At 37.7% G+C, this 13,695-nt stretch overlaps 1 protein-coding gene across 5 annotated transcripts in view; it reads left to right on the top strand.

The window, feature by feature from the left end:
* The window catches only part of RPGRIP1L (RPGRIP1 like), a 118,256-nt gene that overhangs the window by 65,681 nt on the left and 38,880 nt on the right, over nucleotides 1-13,695 (top strand). For all 5 annotated transcript variants that reach the window (XM_063797133.1, XM_001166735.7, XM_054668400.2 and 2 more), the window contains 5 exons: nucleotides 1,075-1,527; nucleotides 4,941-5,092; nucleotides 8,009-8,387; nucleotides 12,548-12,738; nucleotides 12,907-12,990. In XM_063797133.1, the coding sequence (XP_063653203.1) occupies nucleotides 1,075-1,527; nucleotides 4,941-5,092; nucleotides 8,009-8,387; nucleotides 12,548-12,738; nucleotides 12,907-12,990 (1,259 nt within the window). The remainder of the gene's footprint in view (nucleotides 1-1,074; nucleotides 1,528-4,940; nucleotides 5,093-8,008; nucleotides 8,388-12,547; nucleotides 12,739-12,906; nucleotides 12,991-13,695) is intronic.

Raw genomic sequence — 13,695 nt, 5'->3', positions numbered from 1 at the left:
AACCTGAGAAGCAGACGTTGCAGTGAGCCGAGATTCCGCCACTGCACTCCAGCCTGGGTGACAGAGTGAGAATCTGTCTCAAAACAAACAAAAAAACAAGACAGTATGATACATTCTGTTTTGAATATGTTGTGTGGGATATCTAGATACATAGAAGGTTAAACAAAACATTAGAAATATAGGAATGGAGATGAGAAGATAAATATGAATTTAAAATAGTAATATGGAAGCCTTTAGCATATTAATAATGACAAAAGTCATAAAAGTTGATGAGATCACTCATGAGAATATGTAGACTAAGAAAATAATTAAAAACAGAAATCCAGAAAACTAGCAGACGAAGAGAAATCCCAAAAGAATGAGAAGAAGGATAGGAGGAGAAGCAGAGAAGATGATGACATACATGGAAGCCCAGGTTAGACAGAGTTCACTAATGGGAGATTGTCATCAGTGTCAAATGTAGTAAAGAAATCAAGTAATACAAGGACCAGCATTCATTGCGTCTAGCAATTAATTGATTATTGGTGGCTTTTTCTGGAGCAGTTTCACAGAAAAGCAAGGCAGATATTCACGTTGGTGATATTTGGTTGGCCTATGTATATAATGGTGAAACCATCATCATGATCAGGATAATAAACTTATCCATCACCCCACGAAGAAGAAAAGTATAAATTTTAATAAGTTAAAGGAAAGGAGGCAGCAGAGAGAGAGACTGACTTTATAGGAGTGAAGACAATGGGTGGAGCAGAGACAGGGAAGCAGGTGAAATCCAGGTAGTTACCTCAGCTGTTCATTAAGAGCGCTTTTCTTCTTTTGATATTTTTCTCCCCTTTTTCCTGGCTTAGGCTATATTAAAACTGAAGTTGCAATTTTGTTGCCGCCTAATAAGTGATGTCAAAACAGAAATGATAAATTTTTGTATGATAAAGTATTATTTACAGAAAAACAGTGTAGTCATAGAATTTAAAATAGAGACTGTTCACCAGAAGTACTCATTCTTACACTTCAAAAGCCAGTTTTCATTTTCTCATGTCAATATTTTGAAATCTCTAAACTGTGTGTCTTCTCTTGCAGCCCAATTAAAGGATATTGCCTATGGCACCAAGCAGTACAAATTTAAACCAGAAATCACGCCAGATGACTCTGTTGATGAATTTGATGAAACCATCCACTTAGAACGAGGCGAAAATCTATTTGAAATCCATATCAACAAAGTAACCTTTTCTTCTGAAGTTTTACAGGCATCTGGAGATAAAGAGCCTGTCACTTTCTGTACCTATGCTTTCTACGATTTTGAACTACAGACAACTCCCGTAGTGCGAGGCCTTCATCCCGAATATAACTTCACTTCTCAATATCTTGTTCATGTTAATGACTTATTTTTGCAATATATTCAGAAGAATACTATCACCCTTGAGGTCCACCAGGCTTATAGCACAGAATATGAAACAATTGCAGCATGTCAATTAAAATTTCACGAAATTCTTGAAAAAAGCGGCCGAATATTTTGTACAGCAAGTTTGATTGGTAAGTACAATGTATAAGCCTTGGGTGTTGAATTACTAATTTGGTTTATATATCGTTATGGTACTCTACATTACTATCTTTTCCTGTATATTAAAGGTGCCTTTAGAGCAAGGACAACATTCTTTACCCACAGTTAATTGGACTATCTTAAATGTCACTGATGCCGAGCACAGTGGCTCACTCCTTTAATCCCAGCACTTTGGGAGGCCGAGACAGGTGAAGCACTTGAGGCCAGGAGTTCAAGACCAGCCTGACAAATACAGCAAAACCCCGTCTCTAGTAAAAATACAAAAATTAGCCAGGTGTGGTGGTGCATGCCTGTAATCCCAGCTACTTGGGAAGCTGAGGCAGAATTGCTTGTACCCGAGAGGCAGAGGTTGCAGTGAGCTGAGATGGCGCCACTGCACTCCAGCCTGGATAACAAGAGCTTTCGCTCCTCCATCTCAAAAAAAAAATGTCATTGATGATGTCAGTACAATGGCTATTAATTTTTTAAAACTTGTAACTTCAGATGTTTATCGTATTGATACTCTGTTTGGCTAAATTATGTAATTTATTTATAAATAATTTATGTATCGAACTATAGTTTAAGTTCATAATAATAGTTTAAATTATTTATGGTTTAATAGTTATAACTATTATAAATAATAATATAAGCTATTTATGAAATTATTAATTTTTTAAGACCTTATGTTATCACTATTAGTAGGCACTGGGAATATGGTGGTCAGTGGTAAATAAGACAGACAAAACTACCCCCTGTAGCTTACCTTCTAGAGAGGAATACAGGCAATACAGAACAGTTAATCAGAGAAAGAGGCTAAAGGGAGAAATGGCAGGTTGCAAATTCAGGTAAGGGCTTCTCTGAGGGGGTAAAGAATGAAGATCCATGCCAGGATCCAGGGAAAGAATGTTTCAGGCAGAGGCAATAGCAAGTGCAAAAACCTGAGGGAGGAGCAAGCCTGACTGGGAGGAACAGCAGTAAGCCCAGTGCCTGCAGCAAAGGGGAGATTCAAGTGATAGGCGGGGCCAGATCATATTGCAGAGCCTTGTAGGTCAGAGTGAGGAGTTTGGATTTTCTGAGCTTTTAGAAAAATCACCCTGAGTGCTGTGGAAAGAATAGTCTGAAGCAGGCAAGAGGGAAAATAGGACCGTTCTCAGGCTATTGTATTGATCAAGGAAAGACGATGGTGGCTTGGATTAAGATGGTAATGAAAGTGGCGATAAAAAGTAGTCATATTCAGTACATATTTTATTAACTTCTCCTTCAAGACTTGCTTATCAGTTGAATGTGTGATAATGAGGGAAATGGATGAAGTAAGAATTTCTGGCATGAGCAGCTAGAAGAATGGTGATGCCATTTACTGAGATAGGGAAAACTGGGAAAGGAGCACATCTGATAAAGAAAATCAAGAATTCTGTTTGGACAAGTTAAGATTGACCCGCCTATTAGACATCCAAGTGGTGATGTCAGGCTGGTGGCTGGACACACCAATCTGAAAGTAAGGGATAGAGATATAAAAGTGGGAGTTGTTAGCATATAGAATATATTTTAAGCCATGAGCATAGATAAAATCACATAGAGAGTGAATGTAAATAAAGGAAAGAAGGTAGCCAAGGACCAAGCCTTGGGAAACTCCAAAATTAAGGCTTCAGGAAGAGGAGGAAAAGCCAGCAAAAGAAACTGAGGAGTGACCAGTGATGTAGGAGGAAAACAAGTCTGTGGTACCCCAGGGACCAAGTGAAGAGAGTATTTGAAGAAGGAAGGAGGGTGACTTAGGGTCTCAGGACGGATTTTATTTTATTAATTGAGTGATTGATTGCATAGGTAATATATTCACATGACTCAAAAATCAAAAAGACTTCAATGTCTACCTCCCTCCCTTTTTCCTTAGCCACCCTGGGTCCCCTCACCAAAGGCTGCAGATTCTTTCAAAGATTTTTGTTGGTTTGTTTGGGGTGTTTTTTTATTAAGCCAGGGTCTCACTCTGTTGCCCAGGCTGGTCTCGAGCTCCTGGACTCAAGCAGTGCCCCCACTTCAGTCTCCCAAAGTGCTGGGATACAGGCATGAGCCACTACACCCAGCTTGAAAGATCCTTTATGCATATACAAGCAAATATATATTACATTAATATTATTCTTTTAGGACTTATTTTTAAATGATGACTTCTGTCATAGTGTGTCTTGTGCTGCTGTAACAGAATACCTAAGTCCAATATCAAGGTGTTCACATCTGGTAAGGGCCTTCTTGCTGCAACATGGCAGAAGGTTAGAGGGTGGGAGCGAGCAAGAAGGGGTCAATCTCGGCCTTTTATAATGGCACCAATCCTACTCATGAGGGTGGATCCCTCGTGGCCTCATCACCTCTTAAAGGTCCTACTCGTAATACTCTTAACAATGATAATTAAATTTCAGCATGAGTCTTGGAGGGTACAAACATTCAAACTATAGCAGGCAGATAGTAAGTCACATCTGTATGCTGATGAGAATGATCCATTAGCAGGGAAAAAATTGATAAAGTAGGAGAGAGTAGGGGTAATATTTGTAATAATCTGGTGTGTTCAGGAAAGTTTATGTATAGAATATTCTCTATTTGACAAATATTAAGTAGCCTTTATATACTAGTCCCTGTAGTAGGAGTATATTGGTGGAAATTACGGCCCTTGCTCTCAAGAAACTTATGGCGTATTAGAGAACTAGGCTGGTAAACAGACGGGCCAAAGCAGTCAGTGCCCTAACAAGGACATACGATGTCCATGAAGGAGGCACAGGGGTCTACTCTCCTGGGAGCCACACAGAAAGTCTTCCCCATGGAAGAGAGATGAAGAGCTGCCTGAGTTGAGAGGAGTACTGAGGGTGTGCAGAGCAAACATCGTGCAAGGGTGTACTGCATGGGACATGTATTTGGCATAGCTATGACATTTTCCCTTATGCTTGTGAGATAGTCTAGAAATGGGAAGGTGCCAAAGATGTCTTGAAACTTGAATTAGAATGTGGAATGTCATATTTATACTTTTGAGGTTTCATATTGTAAATGTCAGACAACATTGAGTGCAACTTGTTTAAAAAAAGTATTATACTATAGCATCAAAAAGAATCTGTGGAGTATTTGATCCAATGTTTAGATTTTTAAAATATATTTCAGAAGGAATGAAATAGTACAAATTGGAATATCTCAAACATAGTTTGATGTAGTTCTTTAATAATATTTAATATACAATGAAACTCATACTTCAGAAGTAACTATTTTCTTCATCTGTTATTTGCCAATCTCACATCATTTGTGCAAGTCATATTATTTTACTCAGCATAAAATGTATAGTTTTGATGCATAATGCCATTGATGTATTTTTACTGCTATATATTTTAATGTATGAAACTATTTTAACCTTGGGTTATGTACTGATTTGTAGGAACAAAAGGAGACATCCCAAATTTTGGCACAGTGGAATACTGGTTCCGATTAAGAGTTCCCATGGATCAAGCAATTCGACTTTATCGAGAAAGGGCAAAGGCTTTGGGATATATAACATCAAATTTTAAGGGGCCAGAGCATATGCAGTCGGTAAGCTCATTTGGCTTTAAGACCCTTTTATAACATAGAAATTTTATAATATTTATTTATGTGTCTTGCTTTAAACTAAAATCATTTTCACAGCCATCAAGTGGCTTTTTTTAACTTTTATTTTGAAGTATTCATATACTCACAGGAAGTGGTAAAAATAGTACAAAGAGATCCCCTGTAACCTTAACCCAATTTCTCCTAATTGTAACGTCTTGCATAACTATAGTATAATTTCAAAATCGGGACAATACTATTAATTAGGCTACATACCTTACTCAGATTTCATCAGTTTTTACATGCACTTTTGTGTGTCTATGTGTGTGCAATTATTCTTTGCAGTTTTATCACGTGTATAGATTCATATAACTACCACCACAACCAAAATACAGAGCTGTTCCATCAACACAAAGAAACTGCCCCGTGCTATTCAGGACACTTTTGAAAAATTAATCATCACAATACTGCTGTCACACATCAAAAGACTTTTGTTAAAAATTTCTACTGTTAAGGAAATAAACAGCCGTTATTGGACTATCAGTTATTGTGCTTCCAAATTATTTCCTCATGTTAAGTTTCTGAACTGCAAAGTAGGATACAAAATTAATATTCTCTTTCTGGGAACTTGGAATTTAAATGCAATTCCTCAGGACGGCATTTCCCAAACAATGTTTCACGGAGTCTTAATGACCATATTTTCATATTAGTTCCATGATGCAATAAATGCAGAAGGCCTTGAATTGAGCAAGGTTAAATAGGATTCTTTACTTTAGGAGTTCTCATATGTAACATGAATCTTTTTTTTTTTTTTTTTTTTTGAGACAGAGTCTTGCTCTGTCACCCAGGCTGGAGTGCAGTGGCGTGATTTCTGCTCACTGCAAGCTCCGCCTCCCGGGTTCATGCATTCTCCTGCCTCAGCCTCCCAAGTAGCTGAGGCTACAGGCACCTGCCACTACAGCCGGCTAAATTTTTGTATTTTTAGTAGAGACAGGGTTTCACTGTGTTAGGCAGGATGGTCTTGATCTCCTGACCTCGTGATCCACCCGCCTCAGCCTCCCAAAGTGCTGGGATTACAGGCATGAGCCACCGCGGCCAGTCTATATAACATGAATTTTAGTAGGCAATGTAAAGTATGCACTCACATTGAGTAACAGAGGGATAAGATATAGTAGAAACATTTGGTATGTCTGTTCAAGTCATAATTATCTTACCTCTTTTTTTATTTGGAACTCCTTCACCTCCAATCCATGGAGCTGGGCTCCCAGTGGCCAGGTTTGCGTTAGCAGATCCCATTTTCTTTCACTCCCCACCCTATTATAACTAATGATTTGGGAATACCCACTTGACCCCAGTTGAGCCAATCAGATTCTGCCCTCTGAGATCAGGAGAAAGCAAGACATATCTGGAACATGTAAAATTGGGGGCTGTAGGCAGCCATCATCTACCACGTTAAACAGCGAAGGTGACACAATGGGTCTGAAGAAAGAGAGTAATGAACAAACATACAGAAAAAAATGGAGATCAGATGGAGAGGACATTCTGCTGGTTTCTAGGCCACTGCCTTCCGAAGGCCCAACCATATTTCTACTATGTATTCCATGAAATATGCCTGTAACCTTAAAGTCCCTTTTTTGTTGTTTTTGCTAGATAGAATTAGTTTCTATGACTTTCAGTTAAAGAAGCGTGACTAATATCACACTGATTCCCAAACTTAAGAAAGAGTGCACCTGCTTCCAGAGACCATCTTTCTGGCCAGTATTCCTTACAACATACTTTGGGAAATGCTGTTATGGGGATGGGAGTTAGAGATAAGAAGACCACATTGTTTGGTTTTGTAGTTTAAAGCTTTTTAGACTCCCAGATTCTGACTTGAATAAGTTGTTTCCTGGTGGAATTTCAGCTCTGGTGCGTAGATTGAAGGGGAGAAGTGGAGGTACTTTTTCAGTCATTCCTCTCAGCCTTCTATTGCTGAGGGCAAACTAGCCCTGGGAAAGCAATATTGTGATTCACTTCTTAGATTTCTCCTCTCCACACACCAGATTTGTCCACTAAGGAGATTATGACAACAGCTTTATTTTTTCCTCCTCCAGTAAACTTCTCATGGAGTCAGGGTCCCAGATGCTCAATCCAGATTCAGAAATGCAGAGGGATGCCTTTGTGGAATGTAGAGACTCCAGCACTAAACCAAACAAAGCACAGAAACACTAGCATTTTCTTTGTTCCAGATTACATCAGCCATGGAAGATTTAACAGTCAGCACAATACTTTTCTAAAATATCTGTGTGCCGTCCATCTCCGTAATAGTTCCAAAGGAACCGTAGAGTAGTTTCCAACTCTACCTAATAACTCCTTTTGTTCACCTCTCTCCTGAAGTATCCTCCCGGTCCTGGCTCTTTTTCCCTTCAAGGTTTGTCTCTGACTCTGTTCTCATTTTCTCATAACAGTTAGACTTTGTTATACTGGCTAATTTGGCCTCAGGTATCTGCTTCCTCAAATCCCAACAGTTTCAGGATGAGGGCCAACCCAAATATAACAGAATCATTACTCTGGGTGGGCGGGTGAATGTCTTTTAGTTAGGACATTCGTCTGTCTACCCATTGCTCACTATAGTCTTTAGTTATCTAACAGAATTGAAGAACATCAGATTAACATTTTTCTTGGTTTTATTTGATTTTAGCACCAATCTCTACACGTATGCTCAGTCTCCAAGGTTTATTGCTAATAACAGGATCATCTATTCACACATGTTCTAGGGAATATTGATTTTCCATTAGAGTAAAAGTTTATTTTACTGAGAAATTATGAAGTGAAAATATGCAGCTTTTGTCATTGACAAAATTATCTTATTTGGGGCTTGGCAGCTGCTGTTCATCTTTTAACTGCGTTATTTCCTTAATATAAATATGTATGTTTTTCCAGTTAAGTCAGCAAGCACCCAAAACTGCTCAACTGAGTTCTACAGATTCCACAGATGGCAACTTAAATGAACTTCACATTACAATAAGATGTTGCAACCACCTGCAGTCCCGAGCAAGCCACCTGCAGCCACACCCATATGTTGTGTACAAGTTTTTTGATTTTGCAGACCATGATACAGCTATCATTCCCAGTAGCAATGATCCACAGTTTGATGATCATATGTATTTCCCAGTGCCAATGAATATGGATTTGGATCGATACCTTAAGTCAGAGTCTCTGAGTTTTTATGTTTTTGATGATAGTGATACCCAGGAGAATATTTACATAGGAAAAGTCAATGTGCCTCTGATTTCATTGGCACATGACAGGTGTATCTCAGGTAAGCCTATGTTTTTGAATCTATAAAATTATAAAAACAAAACAAAATTATACCTTAGTGTTATGGATATGATTCGTTTATAACTAATCACCCTAACCTCTTCTCAGTCTTTAAACTTTAGGCCTATATTACTATATTTTAAAAATTATTTTCTTACTAGTCGCTCTATGTGCATCTTATCCCAGTATTAAGTTAAAATTAATATTAACTTAATGGAATTAAATACTTAAGGTATTTAATTAAATATTTAATTCAATTAAAATATAGAAAATCTAATATAATTTCATTCTCTCATCTCCTTTTTGCAATTATTATTGTATATATGTATATAGTATGCCTCTCTATGTATTATATACCAACAGTACAATGTTATAATCATTGCTTTATAAAATCTTATATTCTTTAAAGAGGTTAAGAGAAGTAAGAGAAGAGAGAAAATATATAATTATAGAAGACTGATATTTACCTACATATTTGCATTTTTGGTATTCTTTATTTCTTCCTGTAGACTTGAGTTACTGTCTGATATCAGTTTCTTATTCCAATATAGCTCCATTTCCTTCCCCTCCTTTGTGCTGTCACCATGTATTTGGTCTTCCTATGTTATGAGCCCAACAATTATTGTTGTATGCAGTTATCTTTTAAATCAGTTAAGAGGAGAAAAGATAAAATGTATATTTATACTGTGTTTTGTAATTACCTATGTAATTACCTTTATTGGTCTCTATTCCTTTGTGTGGATTTGAGTTACCATTTCCTGTCTCTTTCCTTCAGCCTGAAGAACTTCCTATGACATGTCTTGTAAGTTAGTTAGGTCTACTGGCAGTGAATTCTCTCAATCTGGGAGGATTCTGTTATCTGGGAATGTTTTTATTTTGATTTTGTTTTTTGAAGGATAGTCTTGCTGTATATAATATTTTTGGTCAACAGTTTAGTTTAGTTTTTAACTTTCTGCACTTTGAGTACATCAGACCACTTACTTCTGGCATCCATTGTTTCAGATAAGAAATCAGTTGTTAATTTTATTGTGGTTCTCTCATACTTGATGTCGTTTTCCAGGTTTTTCTATTTGTTTTGGCTTTCAACAGTTCTACTGATGTGTCTAAATGTCTTTTGCATTTATCCTACTTAGAATTTATTGAGCTTCCTGTGTGTAGTGTAATGTTATGCACCACATTTGGGGAGTTTACTGCCATTATTTTTTCAGTTATTTTTTTCTCCTCTTTTTTTCTTCTCCTTCTTAAACTTCCAGTACATGTACCATATGCTGGTATGTTTGATGGTTTCCCCACAGGTCTCTGAGGCTCTATTCATTTTTGTTCATTTTTCCTCCCATTCTTCAGATTGAATAATCTGTTCTAATCAACCTGCAAGTCCATTAATTCTTTCTTCTACCAGTTCAGATTTCCTACTGAACCCTCTGTTGAATTTTTTCATTGCAGTAATTATACTTTTCAACTCCAGAATTAGGGGTCTCGCTATGTTGCCCAGGCTGGACTTCAACTCCTAGGCTCAAGCGATCCTCCTGCCTCAGCCTCCTGAGCAGCTAAAACTACAGGCACATGCTACCGCACCCAAACATTATAATCTCTTACTATATTCCCTATTTGATAAAACATTATCATTATACTTTCCTTTTAATTATTTAAACACACTTTCTTTTAGTTCTTTGAACATATGGATAATAGCTGCTTTGAGATCTTTGCCAAGTCTAACATGTGGTCATCCTTAAAAACTGTCTGTTGATGGTTTTTTTTTTTTGCTGTGTATGCAGTACATTTTCCTATTTCTTTGCATGTCTCATAAGTATTTTGTAGAAAACTGGACATTTTTGGATAATATATTGTAACGTCATTTCCTAGGTGGTTACTGTTGCTATTTTTGCTTGGTGACTTGCCTGGACTATTTCTGTAGAATCTATTTCCTCTGCTGTGTATAGCCACTGATGTTTCAGCTAAGTTTTGTTTCTTTTTTTCTTTTTGTTTCACTTTTAACCATAGGTCAGCATAGCTTAGTGGTCAGTCAGTGATTGTTCAAAGGTGTGCTTAAACACCTTGAGCCAGTAGGTTTCCACCTTTTGCCTATAGGTCAGTGTGTGGCATGGAGGATGCATTCAAATCAAAGTTCAGTCTACAAGCCTGCCTCAGCTTTTACTTTCCGAATTGACTAGACCTCTCATTCACCCAGGGACAGATAGCTTACCAGGGTCCTCTTTGATTTCTCCTGAGCATTTACACAGTTTTGTGTGTGTGCCCATAGCCTTCCACATCATGAGCTATAAATAGGCTCTTGTCAAGGCCCACTTCTTTTTTTTTTTTTTTTTTTTTTTAGATGGAGTCTTTCTCTGTCGCCCAGGCTGGAGTGCAGTGGTGCCACCTGGGCTCACGGCAACCTCCTCTTCTCACGTTCTAGCAATTCTCCTGCCTCAGCCTCCCAAGTAGCTGGGATTACAGGCACCCGCCACCACACCTGGCTAATTTTTGTATTTTTAGTAGAGACAAGGTTTCACCACCATGTTGGCCAGTTGGCCAGGCTGGTCTCAAACTCCTGACCTCAAGTGATCCACCTGCCTCAGCTCCCAAAGTGCTGGGATTACAGGGGTAAGCCACCGCACCCAGCCAACGCCCACTTTTGATATCTTATTCCTTGGATTTCCCTTTTAAATTGTTGGCTGGCCTTCTGGTGTTTTGGCTTGCCCCAACCAGTATTGAGACCTCAGGCTGTCTGTGATGTTGACCTTCTCTGATTGTTTGCCATTGAGGTTGCTGTTGTTTTTAACGATGCCTCTGGGCATGAAATTATCTATATTTTGTTCTTCATATAGTCAGCACCCTACAACAGAGGCTGCCAGTCCTCTTAGCCTATCCTAGCCTGGCAGAACTTCTCCAAAATGGGAGTCGGGGAGAAAGGGTAAGATGAGAGCAGTCCCACAGATTCCTACTGTTCTTACTGAGGTGCAGTTGATTTTCTTGAGTAAATGCTTCTCAATTTATCCAGTATCTTTGATCAATTTCCAGACTCCTTAAATGGTTGTTTCTGACCATTTTGTCCAGTTTTATCATTTTTTTAGAGAAGATTTGCTGAGCCTTTTACTTAGCCATTCTGGAAGTCTTGCTGTGCCTATAAAAGTTTATCACCTCATGTTCTACTTATGTCCTTTTATCCTACCCAAAGTCTAGAGTTTGGGAGGTTTTTTTTTTTTCCAGCCAGCCATTAAAAGGAGTATCAACACTTGAGAGCAAAGTAAAGGATACTCTTAAGCAAAAGCTAACGCTTGAAATTTAGGTTTGAGCCAGTGCCTGGAGTCCCAGCTACTCCGGAGGCTGAGTAGGCGGATGGCTTGAGGCCAGGAGTTCAAGGTGGCCAGTGTGCTATGATAGCATCTGTGAATAATCACTGCACTCCAGCCTGGGCAACGTAGTGAGACCCTGTCTATTTAAAAAAAATAATAAAAAGATATATAGATTTTGTTTAAGTCAGAGATTTTTTTATACCCAAAAATCCAGTGCAGCTGTTAAAATTTGAGACTCAATATAACAGATTCAAGTTTCTTTTGTTACTGCTATTTGTTGTAGATGGTCCGTTTATTTTATGGGCTTTTTCTGTGCTACTATTAATTTGGAGTGATTTAACAAATCCCAACAAAATATATTTAAAATTATAATAGAATTATATGGTAACATACAGTTTCCTTTAAATGTGTAAATTATTTGAAATTTTAAAGTATTAATATATTTTTCTTTAGAGACAAGCCACAAGCCTTACAAAAACTTTCAAGTCAAAATGGAGGATACTTGAGCCTTCACGAAGGAATGCTAAGAATTCTGAATAATGTCTGAATTTAATTTCAGTGAATTAAGTTATTTATAAATTAATTTTCTCATCTTTGAATCAGTATTATCTTTGAGGTCTTAACTTCTGAAGGAGGTCTACTTGAGAGATGAGCCTGTCATAGATCATTTTGTCTTTATTTTACTCTCTAAGCCATCTGAATTCTGAGTGAAAGCCAAAATTATTTTTAAATTAGGGGGTACAACCACCTGGCTAGTTCACATGGTAGAGCATGAGTCTCTTAAAGTAGGGAGTAGTTCTTTGTTCTTTAATTCTTACAGTAATAAAACTTCACTCTAGCATTAATTAAAATTATTGTAATTTGACAGGAATATTTGAGTTAACAGACCATCAAAAGCATCCTGCTGGCACCATCCATGTTATATTGAAATGGAAATTTGCGTACCTTCCACCAAGTGGATCAATAACAACTGAAGACTTAGGAAATTTCATTCGCAGCGAAGAGCCAGAAGTTGTTCAAAGACTTCCTCCAGCATCCTCTGTTAGCACACTAGTTGTAGTGAGTATCAGTGACTTTTAATTTTTTTACATGTATAAAATTTTGAATATAAAGCTTAAGAACTAAGCTGCCACCCCCACCAAAAAAAAATAATAATAATAGCTGAAGTCTTATCTGAAATCTAATGGTCATCATACTCAGTCTGACACATTGGTTGGTTTGTCTTAGGCACCAAGACCTAAACCAAGACAACGTTTAACACCTGTAGATAAGAAGGTATCTTTCGTGGATATCATGCCATTTCAGAGTGATGTAAGTAGTAGACACTGAAAATACTGATTTTTTCATAACAAATATTTGAAATAAATTATATAGGCATATTATTCCCTACCTGATTTAAATGGAAACAGGTGAATAAAGTATGTCTTTTCCCATTAAAGTGATTGCTTTGTGTTTCGGCACTATATATAAGTGTTAACTGTTCAAATTTTTTATCTAAACCCTTTTTTGGGCCCTTACCTCTCTCTAGCTTCTGCCCCAATCCTCTGCTCCTATTTTTTTTTAAGTCTTCAAAAAATTGTCTAAATTCTGTCTCCTTCACTTCACATTGTTTCTTGGACTCACTTCATTCAAGCTTTTATCCTCATAAAACTACTCTTACTAAGGTCACAGCGACTTTCTCTCTGCCATATACAGTAGTCAATTCTCAGTGCCTGTCTTCATCTCCCAGGAGCATTTGACAGTGAAATATGGGCCTCTCTTCTCTTGGCCTCTGGGACACCATGCCTTCCTAGCTTGCCTCCAACTTTACTGTTATACTTCTCATGCTCCTTGATCATATGTTTGAATTTCGATGTGCCTCTGCAGTCAATCCTCAGGCGTCTTCTCAATCCATATCTACATTAAGAGATCTTATACAGTCACATGGCTTTAAAAAAGCATCTATATGCTGACACTTTCATATTTATAATCTTTAGTCTAGACCTCACTGCTGAATTTCATATTCATTTTCTTACT

This window comes from Pan troglodytes, chromosome 18 (genome assembly GCF_028858775.2).
Source record: "Pan troglodytes isolate AG18354 chromosome 18, NHGRI_mPanTro3-v2.0_pri, whole genome shotgun sequence".
Classification (NCBI taxonomy): Eukaryota; Metazoa; Chordata; class Mammalia; order Primates; family Hominidae; genus Pan; species Pan troglodytes.
The sequence above is the reverse complement of the archived record's forward strand: the minus strand, read 5'-3'. Positions and strand labels throughout refer to the sequence as shown.